The sequence below is a fragment of the Anolis carolinensis genome, chromosome 1 (genome assembly GCF_035594765.1).
Source record: "Anolis carolinensis isolate JA03-04 chromosome 1, rAnoCar3.1.pri, whole genome shotgun sequence".
In the NCBI taxonomy this organism is placed as follows: Eukaryota; Metazoa; Chordata; class Lepidosauria; order Squamata; family Dactyloidae; genus Anolis; species Anolis carolinensis.
In genome coordinates, this window is record NC_085841.1 from 310,699,487 (window position 1) to 310,721,726 (window position 22,240).

The 22,240-nt window shown below is 42.7% G+C and overlaps 1 protein-coding gene across 3 annotated transcripts in view; it reads left to right on the top strand.

The window, feature by feature from the left end:
* The window catches only part of ubr1 (ubiquitin protein ligase E3 component n-recognin 1), a 72,438-nt gene that overhangs the window by 47,516 nt on the left and 2,682 nt on the right, over nt 1-22,240 (top strand). For 2 of the 3 annotated variants that reach the window (XM_008104080.3, XM_008104086.3), the window contains exons 32-46: nt 1,450-1,602; nt 2,308-2,405; nt 8,980-9,073; nt 9,578-9,726; nt 10,437-10,492; nt 11,873-11,969; nt 12,121-12,188; nt 13,146-13,296; nt 14,885-14,972; nt 16,773-16,906; nt 18,199-18,307; nt 18,662-18,718; nt 20,527-20,604; nt 20,859-21,029; nt 21,531-21,632. In XM_008104080.3, the coding sequence (XP_008102287.2) occupies nt 1,450-1,602; nt 2,308-2,405; nt 8,980-9,073; nt 9,578-9,726; nt 10,437-10,492; nt 11,873-11,969; nt 12,121-12,188; nt 13,146-13,296; nt 14,885-14,972; nt 16,773-16,906; nt 18,199-18,307; nt 18,662-18,718; nt 20,527-20,604; nt 20,859-21,029; nt 21,531-21,632 (1,605 nt within the window). Of the gene's footprint in view, nt 1-1,449; nt 1,603-2,307; nt 2,406-8,979; nt 9,074-9,577; nt 9,727-10,436; nt 10,493-11,872; nt 11,970-12,120; nt 12,189-13,145; nt 13,297-14,884; nt 14,973-15,673; nt 15,750-16,772; nt 16,907-18,198; nt 18,308-18,661; nt 18,719-20,526; nt 20,605-20,858; nt 21,030-21,530; nt 21,633-22,240 lie in introns of those variants that run through there. The other variant, XR_010002043.1, reaches the window with a different exon arrangement.

Genomic DNA, 22,240 nt, shown 5'->3' on the forward strand with positions numbered 1-22,240 from the left:
ATTGTATAGTGTAGTGAGTTCCAGTTTGGTTATTTGTGTGTTTTGCCTTGCAATAGAAGATATATTTATGAACATTTTCACTGTGCATAATTGATTGGACTACTTTAAATCATGTGATTAGACGTCTTTAAAGCCTTTTTAAAAAAGTGGTGCCTTGGGGTATATTACAGCCAATAACTGATATAGGGCTGAAAACTTTCTCTAAATAGACCTATTCACTTAACATGAGTATCTCTAGAGATAACGTGATACCTCAAAGCCAATTTTTTTGACCTGGGCTTATGTCCACATGACCTGATTTTTAAATAATCTGTCCATTTTTATCTGCATTAGAACTGGCTCACAGACTTTTCTTGCCATTGATGAAAATTAATTTCTCCCCTTTCCCCTCCAGGCTGATCTGTGCTAATGCAGACCAGCTTTCTAATTACAGTTTCTGATCCATTTAAATGAAATACTGTTAACAGAAGGGTTTTCATTCCATTTGTATGGAATGAGGAAAGAAAGAGGCTGCAGTCAGGGCAATAGGGAGAAATAATTGCTCTCACTCTTGAGACCAAGTATAGAACCTTTTCTTCTTCAAGTCCCTCTCCGTTCCCAGGCAGATGGCTAGAGGAAACTGCATTTACCTCTTTACTGAGTGCAGATAATAGCAGAAAGCCCCCTTGCACACAATTTCCCGTTCTAGTTAGGACTTCACATACTATGCAAAGCCAAACAAACATTCACCTTGAGGAACCATCTGAATCCTGAAGTGGGACTTAGCTTGGAAGTACCAACTGAGTGGCTTCAATGCTGTGCCCTCCCCACACAAGGCTAGGGAGCACCAGAGTCAGGTCAACAGGTTTTCTGGTCCAGGACTTCTTAAACTTTTCCACTTGGAACCTCTTTGGCCTGAGTCATTTTTACATGACCCCAGATATGTTGGGATATAAAATAGGTATAAAAATCAAACATTTACTGATAACAAATCAGCATTTGCAAGGTTTGGTAAAAAGGCTGGTTTTCATTTTTTATGAAGTACAACTGAAGTGTCTTCTGCAGAACAGATTCAGGTAAATGTCTAAATCAGCCACTCTGTGATGTTCGGGATCCCAACATTGAGCTAAGGTGGCTGCTTTTGGAGTTGGGAACCACAATTTTCAGAAGCCCTTCTCTAGCCAAAACTTTGTCATAAATATTTATAAATCGAGCTGATATTCTGCTGCCACGGTATTCTGTGCTTTCTCAAGGGTTGAAGTAGCTGCGGTCTGTCTTGTGTTCTGAACTTTTTCATCATGCTCTGCTTTCGGACCTCGACATTGCCTCTCCTTTCATCTTATGAGTAAGATCAAAACTGCAATAAAATCCAAGAGTGTACTGGCAAAATACTGACACAAAAAGTACTAACTCTGCTTTTACATAATGTTCTAGAAGCCTTTCTTTTCATTGTCCATTGAAATATTACAGATACTTTGAAGCCATTCAGCTAAATTCTCGGCAACGTCATCATGTTGAACAGGTCTTTGACTTAGAGAATGGAGAATACCTCTGCCCACTTTGCAAATCCCTGTGCAACACTGTAATACCGATCATCCCTTTGGAATCTCAGAAGATAAATAGGTATGCTACATGATTTCATTTCTCCAAGTGATGTTTTTGTGTGTTACTAAAGAAAGTTGTCCTTTTCTGTTTTGTGCTAGAATTTCATTCTATTTATAAATATTAAGTTATCAAAGTATGCATATCAATGATAGCAGAGCATTACACAATAAGATCAATTTGAACATTTTAAAACAAATTTAAAACAGTAAATTTAAATGGATTACAATCATATTTAAACAATTTAGTAGGTCAAAAGCAAACTGTTTAAATTCAGTTAAAACAGTTTAAAACCATGTACGTGTACAGGTGGGGATTATATTCAATGGCCCTGAAGGCTTTTGAAAAAGATCCATGTTTTTCTTGGTGCTGGAAAAATGCCAGTATTGGCACCAACTAGGCTTTGATGAAGGAAGGTATCATATAAACAGGGCAGCATTTCAGGAAAGGTCCTCATTTGTATCCTCCTTGATAAAAACCTGCCTGTTCAAAGACTTTATTTTAATAAGAAATACCAGGTTGATATGGCTTGAACAAATTTGATCTATTCATACTTGAATTATGCACCTGAATAATCACATCAGGTAAATAAATAGCTGTTTTGATATGCAGTGAAAGTATTTTTTATTATTCAGCTATTTGGCATTAACATTTCAAAGATTAGTCTCTTTTGACTAGATTTCAGGTTATATTTGTAAAGTTTGTAATTAAACTTTTCATTGCCAGTGAGGATGCATTGGTGGTGGCTCAGCTTCTGTCCCTCTCAAAGTGGATAGAGATTGTTATGGCCCGAATATCTGGTTACAACAAGAAAAGCACTGAAGGTTTGTATAATTTATTCAGAACTGTTCCTCTTAGAAGTAGTTTAAACAAATTGCTGAAACTTTTAACATGTAGTTTGTTGTGCTGTTATGTCTTTCCTGGTGAGGGGATTCCTTCGGTCTGTGAATGGGAAGGGGATAATTCCCCCCTCTCCCATTTGCAGCCTCCAGCATGTTCTTAAAATCTTTGCCTCCTTTCCAGAAATCTGGAACAGTTTTTTTGGAGGGGGGCGGAGGTGAAATAGGCTACAAGGAGGGAAAGGAAAGTTCCTTTACTCCTCATGGTGTCTGTGGAATGCACACATATTGGTAATTCCTTGCACGTGTGCAGCCTGATCGGAACTTTAAACAGCTGAGTCTAGTTTGGCTACAGCCCCACCCACCTTCCCCTGAAGGTATATAGCCTCAGGTGGGGATGTAGCCCACGTTCCTTTTTTTGCCGCCGCAGCAGTGTTGAGGAACTTAGTTTAGTTTGGCTTCTAACTTAGACATTGTGGCTCAGGCCCAGCTAGCCGTTATGGCTCTTAGATTTAAAAAGTGTTCGGGGTGCGGAGGGAATCTCCCGGACTCAGATGGCCATGAGAAATGCCTCCTTTGTCTGGGAGAGACGCACTCCACGAAGACCTGCGGGGTATGCCGGGCTTTTACACCTCAGGCCCGGAAAAACAGAGAGGCTCGGTTGAAGGCGCTCTTATATGAGCGCGCGCTATTCCCGGCGCAGCCAGAGAAGCGGCTGCTGCCTTCAGCCTCCCAACCCGCCTCCCAGCCATGCCAGCCGCTCACCTCTCCAACGGCTTCCTCCTCCAAGCGGCCGCGCTCTCCATCCCCGCAGCGGCCGCGTTCTCCCCAGGCCTCGGGGGAGGAGCGTGGCCGCAAAAAGAAGAAGAGACGCAGGGACGCTGAGAGCTCAGCGTCAGCGACCATGCGGCCGGCGCCAGAGGGAGGAACATCCGGGTCTTCACAGGCCCCGCCCACCGCGGCGCAGAGGCCGCATGAGGCCGGCTGGGCCACGCCAGGGATTTCTGGCCTTCAGGCGGGTGCGGCCCCCCTCCCCGAAGCGGAGGCGGGCCCCCGCGATGGAACTCAGGCCGCGGAACCGGGGCCCCGGATCCAGCGGCACTCGGCCGCCGCCGCGGGATCGGAGGCCTGGGGTGAGCAGCAGCTATCCCCCTTCCGAAAAGGCCCGGGCGCGGCCCACGTGGCGTGTAGGCCATCGCCTCCGCCTTCCCTTTTCCACTCAAGGAGCCCGTCCCAGGCCGGGCTCCCACGGTCTGTTTCCTCCCCGGGGCGCAGAGCAGGCTCTGGCAGCCTAGTAACATGGCACGGCGACTCCCTGTACCGGGGCTACTCGGGCCGTGAAGATTTTGTGCACCGCTCACCGGGAGGCCGTGCCTATGTTTTCGGGCCTGTCCTCGTTCCGGAGGACCATACTGCCCAGCCGCCAGTCCCATCCCTTCAGGGCGACTCGACGCCGCGGCAGGCCCCCCGTGCCGAGGCAAGCATGGATGCTCAGGCCTTAGACTATATGTCTGCTTCTGGATCCCATACATCCTACTCTCTAAGGGAGCAGGATGAGGGGGCTCAGGTGGAAACGCCTGTAACGGCGGATGCGGCTTCTCTTGCAGCATTGTTGTCACGGCTTACAAAAGCCCTGAAAGTCCCGGTCGCCCCCCCTCAAAAGCCTGTGGAAGATTTTTTGTTCCCTTCTGAGCAGCAGCAGCAGGCCCCGCTCCCAGCCACGGTGCTGCCGGCCATTCCGTACATTCTACAACTGACCAAAACCCCGGAGGTGGCGCCCCCATCCGTAGCCCCGGTATCCAGAAGGAATGAGCTGCTTTACAAGGTTGACTTGACATCAGCTCCCTGGATTGCCAAACCGCCGCAGCCCAACACTATTGTGGCGGATATGACCCGGGGAAGAGGGTCTAGGTCTCAAACTTCACCCGCAGACAAGGAGGGAAAGAAGCTGGAGGGTCTTGGTAGGAAGGTTCACGCCGGCGCGGCCTTCGTTACGCGCCTGGCTCATTACGGCGCATATATGTCAGCATACCAAGAATACCTATGGAAACGCATGGGTACCTATGTGGCTTCTCTCCCTCAGGAGCATCAAGCCTATGCTTCACCGATACATCAGGAAGCCCTGCTACTGTCTAGAGCGCAGAAGGACATGGCTAAACATACGGCAGACACGGCCGGCCGGATGTTTGCCACCTCCACTTCAATCCGACGCCACGCTTGGCTACGGGCATCAACCTTGTCGGAAGAGGGCAGAGCTCTTGCGGAAAATCTTCCCGCGCACGACACCGGTCTTTTTAATCCGGAGACGGACGAGAAGTTGAAACATAAACAGGAAGTTCGGCAGGCAGCTAACAGATATGGCTACACCACCCAGAGATACCAAGGCCGCGGTAGGTGGCCGCCCTCGAGCACCTACACTCGTAGGCCCTACAATGTCGGCGCCAGGCCCTTTCCGCAGGCGCCGTCGCCTCAAACAGCCCGCCAGCCTCCGCAGTCCCGGCTTCGGCAACAGGGTAGGGGCCGTTTTCAATCCCAGTCTAGACGCCGCGTTTAGCGCCACCCGGCCGCCCTCTCGGGCACCCGCCCCACACGATTATTCATTTTTATCTTCATTTACGTCTTCCTTTGTTAACCTTACGACGCTGGAAAGACGTCAGGCCCTCCCAGGGGTGCACTTTAAGTTTGGGTCACGCCTGCAAAAGTTTTTCTCGGCGTGGGCCGCCATTACCACGGATAGGTGGGTTTTAGATGTAGTCCGTAATGGCTACTCAATTGATTTCCATACACGGCCCGTTGTAGGCCGCCTTAGGGCCACCCTGCCATCGGAAGTCTTATGGCAGGAGGTGCGCACTTTGTTAGATAAAGGGGCTGTAGTCCCCTTGCACCCAAGTTCCTTTTCAAGGGCATTTTTTTCTAAGTACTTTTTAGTTTCAAAGAAGGGCGGAGGTCAGCGCCCTATTTTGGATTTAAGAGCCCTCAACACTTATATCTGGGCACCCACTTTTCGGATGGTCACGCTTGCAACCATTCTCCCTCTCCTCCCGGAGGGGGCGTGGTTCGCGACGATTGACCTCCGGGACGCTTATTTTCACATCGCGATAGCTTCGCGACATCATCGTTTTTTATCGTTTATGATTGGCAATAAAGCATTTTCTTTTCGCGTCCTCCCCTTTGGGATCTCCACGGCTCCCCGGGTATTTACAAAAGTGATGGCGGCGGTGGCGGCACACCTGAGGACCCAGGCGGTCACGGTGTTCCCGTACATCGATGACTGGCTGCTGGTCGCGGGGTCCCGCCACCGCCTCCTACGCGACATTAGTTTCACTCTTTCACTCCTCCAGAGCCTGGGGCTGGTTGTGAATCACACAAAATCCAACCTCCAGCCGTCACAGAGAACCAAATTCATCGGGGCTCTCCTCGACGCGACGTCCCGGAGGGCATACTTACCAGAGGAGCGCTTTCTCGCGCTTCGCTCATCACTGTTGCGGATAACGCACCAGCCCTTGGTGCGGGCAGACGACATCCAGTCCGCGCTCGGCTATATGGCATCAACAACGGCGGTCACCCCGTTGGCCCGCCTTCGGATGCGGCCCCTCCAGTCGTGGTTCCTTCGAAGCTTCAAGCCACTGCGAGACGAACCCTCCACTCTGCTCGCTCCACCTCCGCACGTCCGCCACTCCCTGCTCTGGTGGCTGTCCAGGACAAACGCCTGCAAGGGCATGCCCTTCCGTGTTCGGGACCCATCCCGTGCCATCACGACAGACGCCTCTCCTCTCGGGTGGGGCGCCCATACCGGACGCCTCGCCGTGCGTGGCCAGTGGACACCAGCCGAGCGCAGACGACACATCAATCTAGAACTCCTTGCTCTATACAAGGCCCTACAGGCCTTTCAGGATGTCCTGCGGGGGCATGCAGTACAAGTTTGTACAGACAACACCACGGTGGTCTGGTATATAAACAAACAGGGGGGCACGAGATCCCGTGCCCTACTGGCCCTCACCATGACAATCTGGGATTGGTGCGTGGGGAACGCCATCCTGCTGTCGGCAGTACACCTGCCAGGGCACTCCAACACCTTGGCCGACCACCTCAGCAGAACCCCGTCCAGTGGCCACGAGTGGTCTCTACACCGCGACGAGGTAGCGGCGGTGTTTCGCCGCTGGGGCCGCCCAACCATAGACTTGTTCGCATCCCAGCACAATGCCAAGTGCGACCTGTTCTGCGCCTGGGGGGCGAAGCCGGAGGGCACACGGTGCCTCGGGGACGCGTTTCTTTTCCGTTGGACAGGCCCTCTCCTATACGTGTTTCCGCCCACTCCGCTCCTGTCCAGGGTCGTTTCCAAGCTGTATCACGACAGGGCGGACGCCATCGTGATAGCACCCTGGTGGCCTCGCCAGCCCTGGTTTCCCCTCTTGGCAGCCATGACAGACGGATGTCATCACGACCTTCCCCGTCGACCAGATCTTCTGACGAGCGAAGACGGCACAATTCGCCACCCGGACATCCACTGGCTTCATCTGGTGGCATGGAGAGTACGCCCCAGCCGTTCTCCAAAGCCGTGCTGGACATATTGGCAGCAGCGCACAGACCGTCCACCCAGCGGTCATACGCCTATAAGTGGGGGAAGTTTGCAGAATTCGTAAAACAGCGGGGGGCTGACCCGCTAGCTGCGCCAATACCCCTCTTGTTGGACTTTCTCGCCTCCTTGGCGCAGAGGGGCATGGCGCTCTCTTCTGTCAAATGCTATCTAGCAGCGATCTCCGCCTATCGGAAGCGCCGTGGCCTCACATCTTGCTTCCAGGACCCCATGGTTCAGATTTTCCTGCAGGGCTATAAAAACACCTATCCACCTTCTGCCCTCCCGCCGCCCGCTTGGCAACTACGGCTGGTACTCTCGGCGCTCACGAAGCCCCCGTTCGAACCTCTCGCCACGGCTGACCTTGCCCACCTGTCATGGAAGACAGCCTTCCTAGTGGCTATTACGACGGCGAGACGCGCCAGTGAACTCTGCGCCCTGCGCGTCAACGACCCCTACATGAGGTTCCATAAGGACAAAGTGGTGATGAGGACTGACATTGCCTTCCTCCCCAAGGTCGTTACCCTATTCCATTCGGCACAGGACATCGTGCTCCCGGCCTTTTTCCAGGAACCTGCTACTCCATTAGAGCAGGCCCTCCATCTGCTAGATGTCCGCAGGGCATTAGCATTCTATGTCGAGCGAACAAAGGAATTCAGGAAGTCTCCCCGCCTCTTCTTAAAGTATAGGGCGGACGCCAGGGGGACCCCAGTGTCTCCACAACGGCTGTCGGCGTGGGTGATCGCCACGATTAAGCTCGCCTATCAGTTGGCAGGACAGGAGCCACCTTCGGGGCTGAGGGGCCACTCCACGCGGGCCGTTGCGGCCTCCACAGCCTTTGGCCGCGGTGTACCCTTGGAGGAAATCTGCAGGGCAGCGACCTGGTCTACACCTCTTACCTTCGTGTCACATTACAAGGTGGATCTGCTGTCCAAGCGCCAGGCGTCCTTCGGGAGAGCGGTGCTGTTTTCAGCAGTGGCATGACGCCCTCCATCCTCGGTAAGTGGCTTGCTAATCTACCAATATGTGTGCATTCCACAGACACCATGAGGAGTAAAGTATGGTTGCTTACCTGTAACCGTGTTTCTCCGAATGGTGATCTGTGGAATCCACACATCCCCACCCATCCTCCCCGCTCACATCATGCCTCTCTCAACTGCCGCTACGGCGGTAGGGACGTGGGCTACATCCCCACCTGAGGCTATATACCTTCAGGGGAAGGTGGGTGGGGCTGTAGCCAAACTAGACTCAGCTGTTTAAAGTTCCGATCAGGCTGCACACGTGCAAGGAATTACCAATATGTGTGGATTCCACAGATCACCATTCGGAGAAACACGGTTACAGGTAAGCAACCATACTTTACACAAGCACCCTTCCAAATTGACAATGTTGAATGTTGTATAGACATTATTTCTTGTATTATTAGAGGTACACTTTTGGAGAACATTACATTCTTTTTGCTTAATTAATGGATCACTGAATGTATCTTCTAAAGTATTTCTCAGAACTGAGATTAGCCCTGCCTAAGGGGGGAATATGAAGTGTCTTAAAAGCAGTTTGTTCTCCCACAAAAAATTAATAACTTTTCTTTTATTTCTTCCATTGATTAATAGTACTAAGTCTGCTGCAGACTTTATCTTTTATATTGTACATGAATTTTCATTGTCTTTTACTTTGAGTGTACACTTCTGGTGTAGTAAGTTAAGATTCTAATGCTTTCTCTGTATGTGAGTTTGACTCTTTCTAGCACACTTGAGACTGTTGCAGTATGTTGCCTATTCATTGAAATAGTTTTATGATTGCTTAAGGTTCACAAATTTCAGCTAAATAACCTAGTCAGCTAAACATTACAATACATATTGCTTTATGGTAGCTATTGTGACCAAATAATCTGATTTTATGTTCTGAATGGTTTACAGTAAAATAAATAATTTTAGTTCAGCTAATTCAAATACATCAGTTTAATGGGGTTTTTTTTTTAAGAAACACAGCCAATTGCTCCATCTTTGCTCAATAAAGAAATCGAAGACACATCATCTGATTTCCATTCTATTCTTAGCTTTGGAGTTCAGCCTTTGTGAGTATAATTTTTCTTATTCTCTTTAATATATTGGAAATTATTCATTCATCCTTGACTTTGCTTGTGTTGTACAGTAAAAGTATGAGTGGTCTAGAAGCACAATTGTAACCCCTACTTGTTAGTGTATGTAATGTTTGCTTCTTTTGTTCTAATTTCGTGTGTGTCATTTTTGCTTCTTACGTTGTAATCTGTTTTTTACCAAATCCATGCTAAAATTCACATATGGCTCCAGCTTTTATCTGTCTCTCTGTTTATCAAACAAAAAAGCAAAACTTCTGCTTGAATTCTTTCTAGTTATTGAACACCCTTGTTTTATTTGATTCAGATATATACATTTACATACATGGAAACCTTAAAATAGCCTACTGCAACAGTGACTGAAATACAATTACGATTTTAAGATATTACCAAAAATGGCTGAGTCATAACAAAAATGGTAAATGAACCTTCTATTTATCATTGCTAGTTTATCATCTGATGCTTTATTGGCTGTCTTCACAGAGTCAAGTATTCTAATAGTATCAAGGAGATGGTGGTTCTCTTTGCCTCTGCAATTTATAGAATTGGATTAAAAGTCGCTCCCAATGAATCTGATCCACGTATTCCTGTGATGACTTGGAGCACATGTGCTTTTACTATCCAGTGTTTAGGTAAATCAAACATGGAACTTCTTAAAGAATTTAAATTTTAGCTTTTTAATATATATAAGAATAGGTAGAGTTTTATATTTTGGAACATAGGAATACTACTAAAATCTAATTTCCGAAACATTAACATGTGGAACAGTTGAGGACAAAATAGGTAAATACTGCACAAAAGTAGAACCTTAGGTGCTTTGTCAGGTTATCCCACTTAAAAAGGGCAATAAAATACCTTGTTGTAGTGTCAGGGAGTAATGGCTTCATTTGGCTTGTTTAACATATAATGTGGATGGGGGAGGAATTCAACTCTTACAATCTCGCCAAAAACAAGATCTAGCCTAACTTTCTGCATGACATAAATTTTGCAAGAAGGTTAACTGAATCATTGGTCCCCAACTACTGATTCATAGTGGGAAGTATATTTTGAAAACCCACTGAATAGCTTGATGTCCAATAAAATGGATATTTCAAGATCAACTTTCATTCAAGTAAGAAAGTGCCATCCATTAAATTATAATTTATATAATAAATTGCCTGTGGGGCAAACGATTGGATAAAAACTAAGAAGAAAACTTCTATACAGCACTGACTAGTGTTGTTGTAATGTGCTGCTGCAATGTTCATAAAACATTCATTAGCTTCTATGGAAACTAAAGTACAAGCTGTTCTGGCTTTTGCTGTACATTAGTCACCATAAACATTCTTAATTTCTTTTAAAGAGAATCTTCTAGAAGATGAAGACAAGCCTTTATTTGGTTCTCTACAAAATAGACAGGTATGTATGATTTTTAAATAGTAGTTATTATTAACTGCCATAGTAATACCAAATACATTCTCACAGAGCCCTCTTCCCTCTATGTTACACACAAAAGTTCTGACAAAATCATTCTAACTGAAAATGAGAACAATGGGTATGTGTATTACAGCAGACTTGCAGACAAGTTACGACACTCTGGAAGCCAATATAGAGTTTACATTGACGGGCTAAGAAACTGTACACTAAGTTAATTGTTGAGTTTAAAATACAGATTATGATTTTCTCTATTCTTTCCTGTATATCTTCAGCTATTATGTCAATTACTGAATTTTATTACAGGTTTTTTTTTTCATGAAGCTGTTACCTTAGGCTAGATGACCATCTGTTCAGGCAGATTAAGATCTTCCAGTGAGGCCCTGCTCTTGGTCCCCCCGCCGTCACAGGTGCATTTGGCTGGAACGAGAGACAGGGCTTTTTCGGTGGTGGCTCCGCGGCTGTGGAACTCCTTGCCAAGGGAGATTAGGGAAGCCCCCTCACTCATGTCTTTTAGGAAGCAGCTGAAGACCTGGATGTGGGACCAAGCTTTTGGCCCATCCTAAAATACGGTTGATATAATCTGATGTATTCGCTGGATTAATGTGTAATTGAATACAGACTGGCTCTGACTTTTGGCCCAATGCTACTGGCCCTGTTGTAATGGCCACACAGTGTTTTACTGTTTTAAATGGGGTATGATATTGGTTTTTAAGTGTGTTTTTACGATCGTTTGTTTTACTATATTTTGTATTATATGTGGCATTAATCTTGCCATTATGTAAGACCGCTCTGGGTCCCCCTGGGGGAGAAGAGCGGTATATAAATTAAATAAATAAATAAATAAATAAATAATACTCTATTTGCACCCTGCATTGTAGACTCTACACCTAGCACAATGTTAGTCTACATTAGTGCTACTCAAAAGTGGTGGTCCGTGGACCAGGGCTTGTACCCAGTATTTTTCTGGATTATGCTAGTACTAGTCTAGATGGCCCTCAGGACACTACAACTCAAAATGCCCCGTTTCTTTGTGTTAGTGTTGTTGAACATATATTAAACATGTTTGTCCTCAAATAATATAAGAACTGACACAGGTTGCACAGGTTGGTTGATAGCTTCATATGTTCAACAAGACTTTAGCTATCTCAATTCCTGATTACCACTACTATGACCTACTTCAATAATACAACCAGTTTTGCAGCCTAGGGGTATGGGAGTTAGCAATCCATTCTGTTCTGTTACATCTTTTATTTTACCCTATTTCCTTACTGCTGGTGCTAGCCAGCCATTAAAAGGTATGGAGTTTTAAAGAAAAGGATACATCCTCCTTAATATAACATTCTGCTTCCTCTCACACTCTAGCACAGTGGTCTTAAAGCACTAGTACAGTTTGCAGCTGCTCAGAGGATCACTTTGCCACAAAGCCTAATTCAACGACATCTTGTACGACTCCTTGGAGGTAAGACAGCTGTCCCCATCACAAGTTCAAGGGTCTGTGTATGTGAAAACTTTCACTGATCATTGTAAGTTTGTCCTTTTCATTCTGTTGTAGCTTTACTGGAAAAAGGGGAGTCTAAATCTTTTAAAATACCTTTGTTTTGTTTTTGTAGTTCTTCTCCCCAGTTTAAAAGTGGAAAGCACGCCATCCATTCTAGATGTAGATCTCTTCCATGTTTTGGTAAGTTTTTAGATGTACTCTGTGTACGAACCTGCCCGGGGCCTGAGATCTTCAGGAGAGGCCCTTCTCTTGGTCCCACCTCCAGCTCAAACTTGGCTGGTGGGAACTAGAGAGAGGGCCTTCTCAGTGGCTGCCCCTCGACTCTGGAACCCAGGGAAGGGAGAATGGACCCCTCCCTGCATCAGGCAGTGCTGTGGTTTTTAACATTGCATTTGTTTTAATGACTTTTAACTGGGATTTTTTTAATACTGTCTGTATTTAATCCTGTTTTAATGTTTTAATATTTGTATATTTTAAATTGTTATTATTATGCTTTTATGTTATAATAATAATAATAATACATGCCACCCCTAGGCTAATCCAAGTCTGTAGTCATACCTCTAACAAAGTTGTCATTAAAATATTCTGAAAATAACTTTGGTTACTTTGGGATTATGATACATGTTTTCTTAAACCTGAACAGGGAAGTTAGATTCTATTACATTGCAGCTTGTCATTGGCTTTGCTCTCTCATGACTGTTGCAATCTAAGAGCATCTGGGGGGCCACATTTTCTCCATTTCCTGACCTGAAATTTCTGAAAACATGATTTCATATCTAAAACCTTTGCATGGTGTAAAGCAGTGGTTCCCCAACCTTTTTTTGACCAGGGCCCACTTTGACCGGAAACCACTTTGACCAGGGTTACAAATCAGTTTTTGGTCAACTTTAGTTTCGGTTTGGTTGAGGCTGGCCAGCTCTGCAGAAAGGAATGGAAATAAAATAGATAAAATCAAATAAAGAGGAAAGAGGTTCTCGAACTGGATTTTCGTTTTTGTTGCCCACTGCTGGGCTGCAGCCCACAAGTTGGGAACCACTCATAAAAACAATTTAAGCTTTTTTGTATTTTATTTTGTTTGTTTTTAGATTTGTTCCAAATGCAACCATTCTGAATACTAATTTCTTATTTCTTCAATAGGTCGGTGCTGTGTTATCATTTCCATCTTTGTATTGGGAAGATTCTGTAGAATTGCAACCTTCGTGTATTAGCTCTGCCTGTAATCATCTCTACCTCTTCCATTTAATCACTATGGCACACATAACACAAATTATTCTTACTACTACAACAGGTAGGCATAGCTTTACTTTATGAGAATTTTCTCAGATAATGCTTGTAACTTTCAGATGTTCTGGCAGTATATTTTGATGACTTCTAATTGTAAAAAAAAACCCAGCTCCAAACAGAGTGGATTTATATACTGATATTCTAGGGATGAAAATCTAGGAAGGAAACACCTATGCAAAATCTCTAGCATTAAGTTATTGGCTTCCATAGCAGTTGGTGCCTTTTCCTGAACACCATGGTCATACTATTGGTTGACTGTACATACTTGGCTTGTTCATGTAATGGTTTCTCGTCTTGCAAAAGATGTGTTGGTATTCACCTACCAAAAAGATTTGTCAAGCAGGATAACTTTGGGAAGGTTGTCACAACTGTTCGAAAAATCTAGTTTTGCTAGGTATGAGCAAATCTACATTATTTGCATTTTGATATGCCTAATTGAAAAAAAACCCAATTGTTAATTGGGCTAGGGCCCCAGAATGGGTCTGAGAACAGCATGCTGACAAATTATGAACCTAATGGAGGAGAATAGAGGGAAGCACAATGTTCTGTTCTCGGCATGTATTTGGTTATAGTTATGACATTGTTGACATTTTTTAAAGAAATATATTTAGGAATATTTTATTTATTTATTTATTTCAATTATTTATACCCCGCCCTTCTCACCCGAGGGGACTCAGGGCGGCTTACAAGTGGCAATTGATGCCGTTACACTGATATAAAATAAACTAAAATGATTAAAACAGTTAAAACAATCATAAAATAGTCATAAAATAGTCATAAAATACAATATACAAAGTTTAAAACAATGCAAAGTGCTTATGCCATTCATCCACCAGACGTTATACAATAGTATTGAATTTCCAATTAAAAATGGAATGCCTAGTCTTCTACATAATACTGTTCTTGCCTGATTCTAGAATTCTTGGATAACAAGTTTTAGGAAGGAGAGATAGCTCCCTGTACTTGTGTTAGTTGGGTATTCCTGATAAAAATAGAGTATTTGACTAAAGAGCCAGAATGAAAAAGTATGCACTGTGCATTCCTGGTGTTGACTCACAGGCTAGTTAACATTTTTTTATAAGATCAATTCAAGGTCATCGCTGCCTCTCTATGTGTTCTTTGGAGCAATAGAATATCAAGGTGGCAAGCACAGGCTGTTGTTTTTCGTTTGGGAGAGGGTGGTTGCTTCTTTTTCTGTTTGAATAACTCTTGAGGTTAAGGCTGCATTTTCCCTTACTCCATCAACACAAGTTGAAGCAAAATATATTCAACATTTAGGTTGCTTTCACTTTAGAACAGTGGTTCTCAACCTGTGGGTTTTGGCCTACAACTCCCAGAAATCCCTGCCGGTTTACCAGCTGTTAGGTTTTCTGGGAGTTGAAGGCCAAACCATCTGGCGACCCACAGATTGCGAACCACTGCTTTAGAAGTTGACTGGGCATGTTGTTTCTGATAGTATTAGATGTATGTTTTTTTGGGGTTGGTGGTGGTGTTGAAGTGCATCTTCATACAAGTGAAAAACTAAAGAGAACATTTTCAACAGTTTAATATTTTAACATTGTATTTGTATTTGTTTTGCCCCCTTTTTGCAGAGCATCCCTCTGCTCAGATACAGAATGATAGCGAAGAAGCACAAGCTGCTGAGTCGTTTTGTAAAGAAATTTGTAGAATTACAAATGGGTAAGTAGCTTCCTGCAGCATTGCGTGGTAGATGAGGAATATTTTAAATTGATATTTTTCATTCCAAAGGCAGGAAGGAAAGCTTGAAAGTAAAAGCTTAGTCTGGCTAGCTTGAAATACATAGTAAAAAGTAATGGCTACTGCTTTTTTTACTGCCTTTAAACATGTACGTATTGTCTATACCACTGCTTCTTCAACTGTGGGTCCTGACCCCAAATGGGCCCCTGTAGCTCAGTGTTGGGGTCAGGCCATCCATTTACACAAATCTTTTAGCAACAACATGCAGTGTTTGTTGTGGACTCTATAGAAAATGCTTCATCCGTGCTTCACGATAAGGAAAATCAGCCTATTTGGCATGTTTTGCAGATCTGATTTATTATCAATAAATGATTGAATTTTTTTTATAATTCTGCAAATCTTTGCCTAATGTAGTAATAGTGCTTAAAACACCACCCAGACATTCTCTCTGACCTCAGTCCCTGAAAACTGGCTAAAAATCCCAAAAAAGTAGTCTGACATAAATAATTTTAGAATTTAACTTATGAGGGATGGTCTACCACAGAGGTGAAAATCCCATAATAGTGAGATAATTCTAAGAAATTAATGTGATACATTAAAATTCTGCAGAACCATTATTTCTCTGAGGCAGGGAATCACTTTGCCCTCCAGATACTGTCAAACGTTTGCATTTCTCATCACAGCTAGAGCTGCTGGGAGTTGCAATCCAGTAACATCTGCAGGGCTGTGGTGCTCCAAGGTTCCAAGACCTCCTTTAGGGTGAGGAGAGAAAAAAGATAAAATAATGTTTTTAAAGTAAATCATTGTCTTTTTCATTTTCTTTCTTATTTTATACTTGTTTTCATTGTTTTGAATAGTTTTTATGTAAATCATTCTGAGGGCCTTCTATAATGATACAAATACATTTAAAGAAACAAATGAACAGACAATTTCTGGGTTTTGGCACAGTGATACAAACGTCATAAACATGCACAGGTGTTAGCAGTGTGCAGTGAAAGAAAAACAATATAGTGTTCCCTCACTTAGCACTGGGGTCATGTTCCAGGACCACCTGCAAAAAGTGAAAATCCATGAAGTAAGAATGCTATATTTGTGTTGTTTATAATCTCCTCACCTCTCAAGTACGCGCATGCATGCTTGAGGAAAAAACAAAGCTGCTTTGGCCTCCTTTTCTCTCCCTTCAGCGTCTTCCTTCCTTCCTTAGGCTTCTCCTTAGGAAGGAGGTAGAAAGAGGGATTTATAATATTATTTTATGATTTATACTATTATTTTAGTGTTTATTAAAAAACTGCAAAACAGCGAATCCGCAATAAGCGAACCGCGAAGTAGCGAGGGAACACTGTACTTTAATTGGGGGGGGGGGGGGGGGCTCAAATGCAGACAAATGTCTGTACCTTTTCTGCCAAATCCTTGAATGGCTCTTTTTAGAAGACTAAGTGAGTTACCTTTGTCTGAATAATAGTCACCAAGCCACCTTTTGGGTGTGTGAATTTCATTATTGGAAAAGGGAGACATCCAGCATGCCTAATCTTGGAAGGTTAATCTGACTTCTCAGCAAAGCTCCCAAGTATATACTGTTATGTCAGAAAGAGATTTCAATTTTGCTTCACAGTACCTTGAGAAATGCTTCCAGAGAAGAAGCAATTCTACTTAGGAGAATAAGCTTTTAAACTTTTCGTTCACACAGTCATTTCCTTTTGATCAGCCAGGGACTGTGTCATGTCTGTACAACCTGTTGAGAATACAGAGATATTAAACCCATGTATTTGATCTGTGTTGCAGTTGCTATAGCCAAAGAGTTCCAGGCTGGTATTTGTGGGATTGTATTAAGAGGGGCATTACATCCTATCTTCGTTGTGCTGCTCTCTTTTTCCATTTTTTGCTGGGAGTGCCTCCACCTGAGGAACTTTCAATAGGTAAGCAAGCAGAGTCAGGTAACTCCAATGCAAAATCAAAACAGAAATCTGCTGAGTGAAAAAAGTTACATCCTGCAGTAGGTTGCAAAGGGCCTTTTAATGTCAAAAATAGTTGTTTCATGTTAATATATCTACTTTGTTAATTCTTCCCCAGTGCTCCTAAATAGTGAATGTCACTTGACTGTTTTGTTGGTGACTGCATTATCCATTAGCTTATTAATGAAATCAGTATTCATTTAGGCATCAAGAAGATATTTTAGTAGTGGAATATTGGATGTAACTCTTTTGTATCCCAGTTTAAAAGACAAATTTTCCCATGTTGTAAATAAATCCGTTATTTAAATACACATAATCTGAATTTAAACAGACACAGTTCAAAGAAGTATATTTGCAATACAGCATCAGAGCCCCTTGCTGGGTGGTTCCATTAGCCACACGCACAATGGGTCTCAATCTATTATGTCATAGTATTTTTAATGAAGTGCTGTTTGTTTGTTTTTCCATCAGTCTTAAGCATGTGGTCCCAAAACACATTCTTACACTAAGAATTTTATACACTATAAAGATGAGAGTTGTGTAATGCTGAGTAGTTATGAGTTGTCATTCTAACCTGTGTGGTGCTATTGATCTTTCACAAAGATATGCATCTTTTAATAGCAAAGGCCTCTGATGTTGTCTCTGAACTGTGCAATTGCCCTGCTTCAAAGGCACAGAATTGGGTAGAGGGACTGATATAATGTTAATATATTTATTTATATACCACCTTTTCCCCAACCAGTGTACAAGTTATTAAAACAGTACAGATAAAAACTATTAAAATCAATGCCCATGTGTATGTGTAGTAATCTTCCACTATTTTTCTGTTGCTGCTGGTGCCACCAATATTTTACTTGACACAAGCAAAAAAATACACTGACCAACGCAAATATGCCTCAAATTTTAGACCTGTTTCTGGGTTTATTTTGGCCTGTTGGTTCCAAAAATGGTGCCAGTTTTCCCCTATCAGCTGTTGATTTTGAGATACAGAACATGTGCCATATACCAGTCTGCTCACTCACAGCAAATAATGATAACCATATCTAAGAAACTAGAGCTGATGTGTTCTATCCAATGCAGTTTTCTGAATCAGCGCCCCAAACACACACCAGGAACAGGCCCAAAGATCAAGTCACCAATAATTTTTTGTTGTTGGCGGTGCTATTTGTTGAGGAAAGATAGAGTAGCTTGCAATATTTTTAGCTGCTAGCAGTTGCTGTAGTTGGTGATACAACTAATGCTTTCTTCATTTACAGTTTCAGAGGAGAATCAGTTCAGAGCACTTTGTGGCTATTTGTCTTTACCCACCAATCTATTCCTGCTTTTCCAAGATTACTGGGATACTGTAGAGCCTTTACTCCAAAGGTACTACTTATGATGGTAAAATTAAATGTGCTTTTATGTACTTTCAAGTATATAGACATTTGTATTTGAATTATGACAAGAGAATTAACACGGGAGGACATATCCTTGTTCAGGGGGACTTTTAAAAAGATTTGCCTATATATTTTGTGGTGTGGGGATCTGTAGAGGCATAGTCCTGCTCTGTGTCTCTTTTAGCTATGTCATCAGTATTCTGAACTTTAACTGTTCATTTTATCAGTACAGGAGGTGATTTTAGTTATAAATAACCATTTAAAATCAAATAAATTTGTGGTGGGGAGTAACTAGTAGTAGGCTATAGTATTCTTGATTTTATGGAGATTTTTTTTTTCACAGATGGTGTGCTAATCCTGCTGTCCTCAGCTTTCTGAAGGGGAAAAGTACTGCAGTAAGGTTGGTTTCATTATTTCTGCATTTGAAACAAGTTCTCATACATCAGGGGCCCTCAGACTTTTTAAGCAGAGGGCCAGTTCATGGTCCCTTAGAGCATTGGGGCATCAAACTATAGTTTGAAAAAAAAAAGAACAAATTCCTATGCACACAGTGATCTTATTTATAGTGGCAAAAAAACCTGTGAAAGAACAATACAATATTCAAAATGAAGAACAATATTAACCAACATAAACTTCATGCAATATTTCAGTGGGACGTGTGGACTTACTTTTGACTGATGAGATAGTCAAATTAATTAGAATTGTTTTTGTGTGCCTTCAAGTCATTTCAGACTTAGGGTAACTCTAAAGTTTAGGACCCGGGGGGCGGGAGTAAATGGAGGGCCACATCCAGCCCATGGGCCTTTGTTTGGGGATCCCTGTCTTACATATTGGAATAATCAGATCCAGATTATGTTCACAGTTTTATTGGCTGCTTTAGACATGTTTAATGGACATAGCCTTGGGGATCTTGACAGGAAGGTTTGCTAAAAATGCCTTCAGTAACCCTTCAAAAAGAGCATCTTGTATTTAGCATGGTTAAGTGATAGCCTTTCCTTTCAAAATGGTTTGCTTTTACCATCTCTTCATTTGTTTTCCTCTTATCAAAGCAGTCATTCTGAATATTTATTTTACCTAAAGTAAGTAATCAGCTATGTGCTTTATTAGGCCAGGCTATAATCTTTTCCCAAACTCAGATAATACGTTTTTAAACTAGAGGTGGGAAAATAGTGGCCCACAGTCTGCATAGTCTTCTAAGCCCTTGAGACTTCCTAACAGTCTCATGAAGCTCCCATACTCTTCCCCCCGCTAAAAATAGTTTTCTGACACTATCTAACATTCTGAAGCTGTATGCATAGTCAGCAGTTTGCTCACCTCCACACCTTTGGGAGGTCTAGAATTTAGCTGAAAATTGTGCTCGAATTGATGTTACATCACCTCCTTGTATGCTCAAGTCTGATGGTGGGTAATGGGCTATAACTGTGCTTACCCTCTGCTTACCTTTTCTCATCTCTGCTTTAGAGAAAGGATAGGAAATTTCTGTCTTCCACAGTTCTTTGATCATGGTGGCTGAAGCATCTGATTCATGACTACAAAATACATTCACAAGCCAGTTTTGAAACTTCCCTGAACCAGGTCTACTCTTTAAGAATCACAGATGAACAATTGGCGTGTGATAGATCAGTTGGTTCAATACATTTATAGTTACTTAAAAGCACCTGTATAGGAACTCTGAAGTTAGTGGGAAGAACACAGAGATGTGTGGCTTTACATCCTCTCTCCCTTCACAAACTGTGTTTTTGAACACTCTAGTTTCCTTATGGGGGTTGGCAAAAAGATGCCATCTAGATTGTAGATGTCTCTTCTCCCAGTATCTGTATTCAACTTCAGACTCCTTCGTAGTTGTTTTAAGGTAAATATAAATGTAAGAGAATCTTACCCAAGATTTTCTTCTTTGTACTTATCTTAATGTGTAAATTGCACATCGTACTAATTGTATGTGTCTATAAATTAGACTAATTAACTAGAAAAAGTGTGAGGAAAGGATTCTGCTAATTATGTTCTTTGATTTATGTGTATATCATTACACGTCGGCATGATTTTAATGCTTTGGTTCTTGCTGTAGACATTATAACTACCTTGCCCTTTAGTCATCCACATGTGCAAGTCAAAGTGTAAAAGGTTCACTGTTCAAGAGAAGAGTATTTCCATAGATACTGCTTTTGTGTATCTTAAAATATTGTATTTCTTTTGGGTTTACCTCCATAGCTACCCAAGGAAAAGAAATAAATTGATAGAACTGCCAGATGACTACAGTTGCCTTTTGAATCAGTGCTCTCAGTTTAGGTAAGAACCAGAATGTTTTGGGGAGATACAATGTCATTATTTGTAAGTATTATTATTTTAATTGCCTGTCAATACCATTTCCCAATACCATGGACAGGGAGGCACTGAAGTTTTTTCCTTACCTCCTTTGTTTTAAAGATGCCCTGATTATATGATTAAATCACCCTCTTGTGTAGCAATATGCTTCCCACACTGTGCTTTTAAACTCTAGTGTTTGTTACAGGCCTCCCTCTCTCATTAACTGTCCTTTTCAGATGCCCTCGATCGTCTGATGATGAAACCAAACACCCAGCCTTGTGCTTGTTCTGTGGTGCTTTGCTCTGCTCACAAAACACCTGTTGTCAGGAAATAGTGAATGGGGAAGAGCTGGGAGCTTGCACATCACATGCCATCCACTGTGGTGCAGGAGTCTGCATTTTTCTCAAGTAAGTGGCAGGCTAGAATGAGCTCATTCACCAGTGTTAAAAAGGTATTGGGTAGGGAGGAAAAGAAGATGTCCAAATAATAAAGGGATACAATATTCATTTTGGTTGTCCATTTCCAGTGATGTTGAAATTAATGATATCTGCGGGGAAAGCTTTATCAGATTACTCTTTTCTAAAAACAAATGGTGAAAATAGTATCCAATATTGCCTGACTAAAGCCTGAACTATAATAAGGTGGACCAAAAGAAACGTCTATAAAAAGAAACATATACTATGATTCCCTCCCTTTCTTCCAGCATCTCCTTAAATATCTTCTGACAGGATTGAAGAGACCCTGCTGAATGGTGGAGGGGATGAATGGAAGAAAAAGAGGCAATATTCTAGAGCTAGGTGTATATATCCTCTCTTAGGGTTAGGAAGAAGGAGAAAGTGTGTGCCTTTGTGCTTACCTAGTCTGCTGACAGATTGCTTCCTTTTTAATTTTTCTGTTTCCTCCTTCAGAATCAGAGACTGCAAAGTCGTCCTGATAGGAGGCAAAACGAGAGGTTCTTTCTATACAGCACCATACCTAGATGAATATGGAGAAACAGATCCAAATCTTGCGTAAGTGGATATTATTTTTTATCATCTAAGAAATCCCATGGTGGTTTTCTAGATTTTCTCGTAGTACTGTTGCTACATGCTACAGAGATTTCACAGATACCCTTTATTTCTTGGAATTTTTAGATATCTTTCAGACTGTTGTTATCCTTTTGAAGTGAAATATTTGTTTGCCATAACAATGCCAGTAACATTCTTGCTTGCTTTATATTATATGTCTTTGTTACTAGAGTATTATGATCAGACTAGTGACTGGCCTTTTGCCTAGAAATTCTTTCTGAATTAGGATAGCTATTAACCATTGAACATTAGCTTTTGTTGAATATACAGTATGACTCCTATATCCTCATTAGACTTCATGTATATATGTGAAATTATGGGTAATAGCTAAACCTATTGAAACGAAGGACTTCCAGCCCCAGAATATCATAAAGCCATGAATGATCTAGGAAATTCCTACTGGGACCATGTTTTGTTAGAAGTGGGTAAATTAAACTAGTCCTGCCGACACAGGGATCATATTTTAAAGTCAGAATTGTGACATAATGAAAAATCAAAATGTGTAGTCCACACACTGCCTTGCCAGAGAAAGAGGATATGTGCCATGCAGG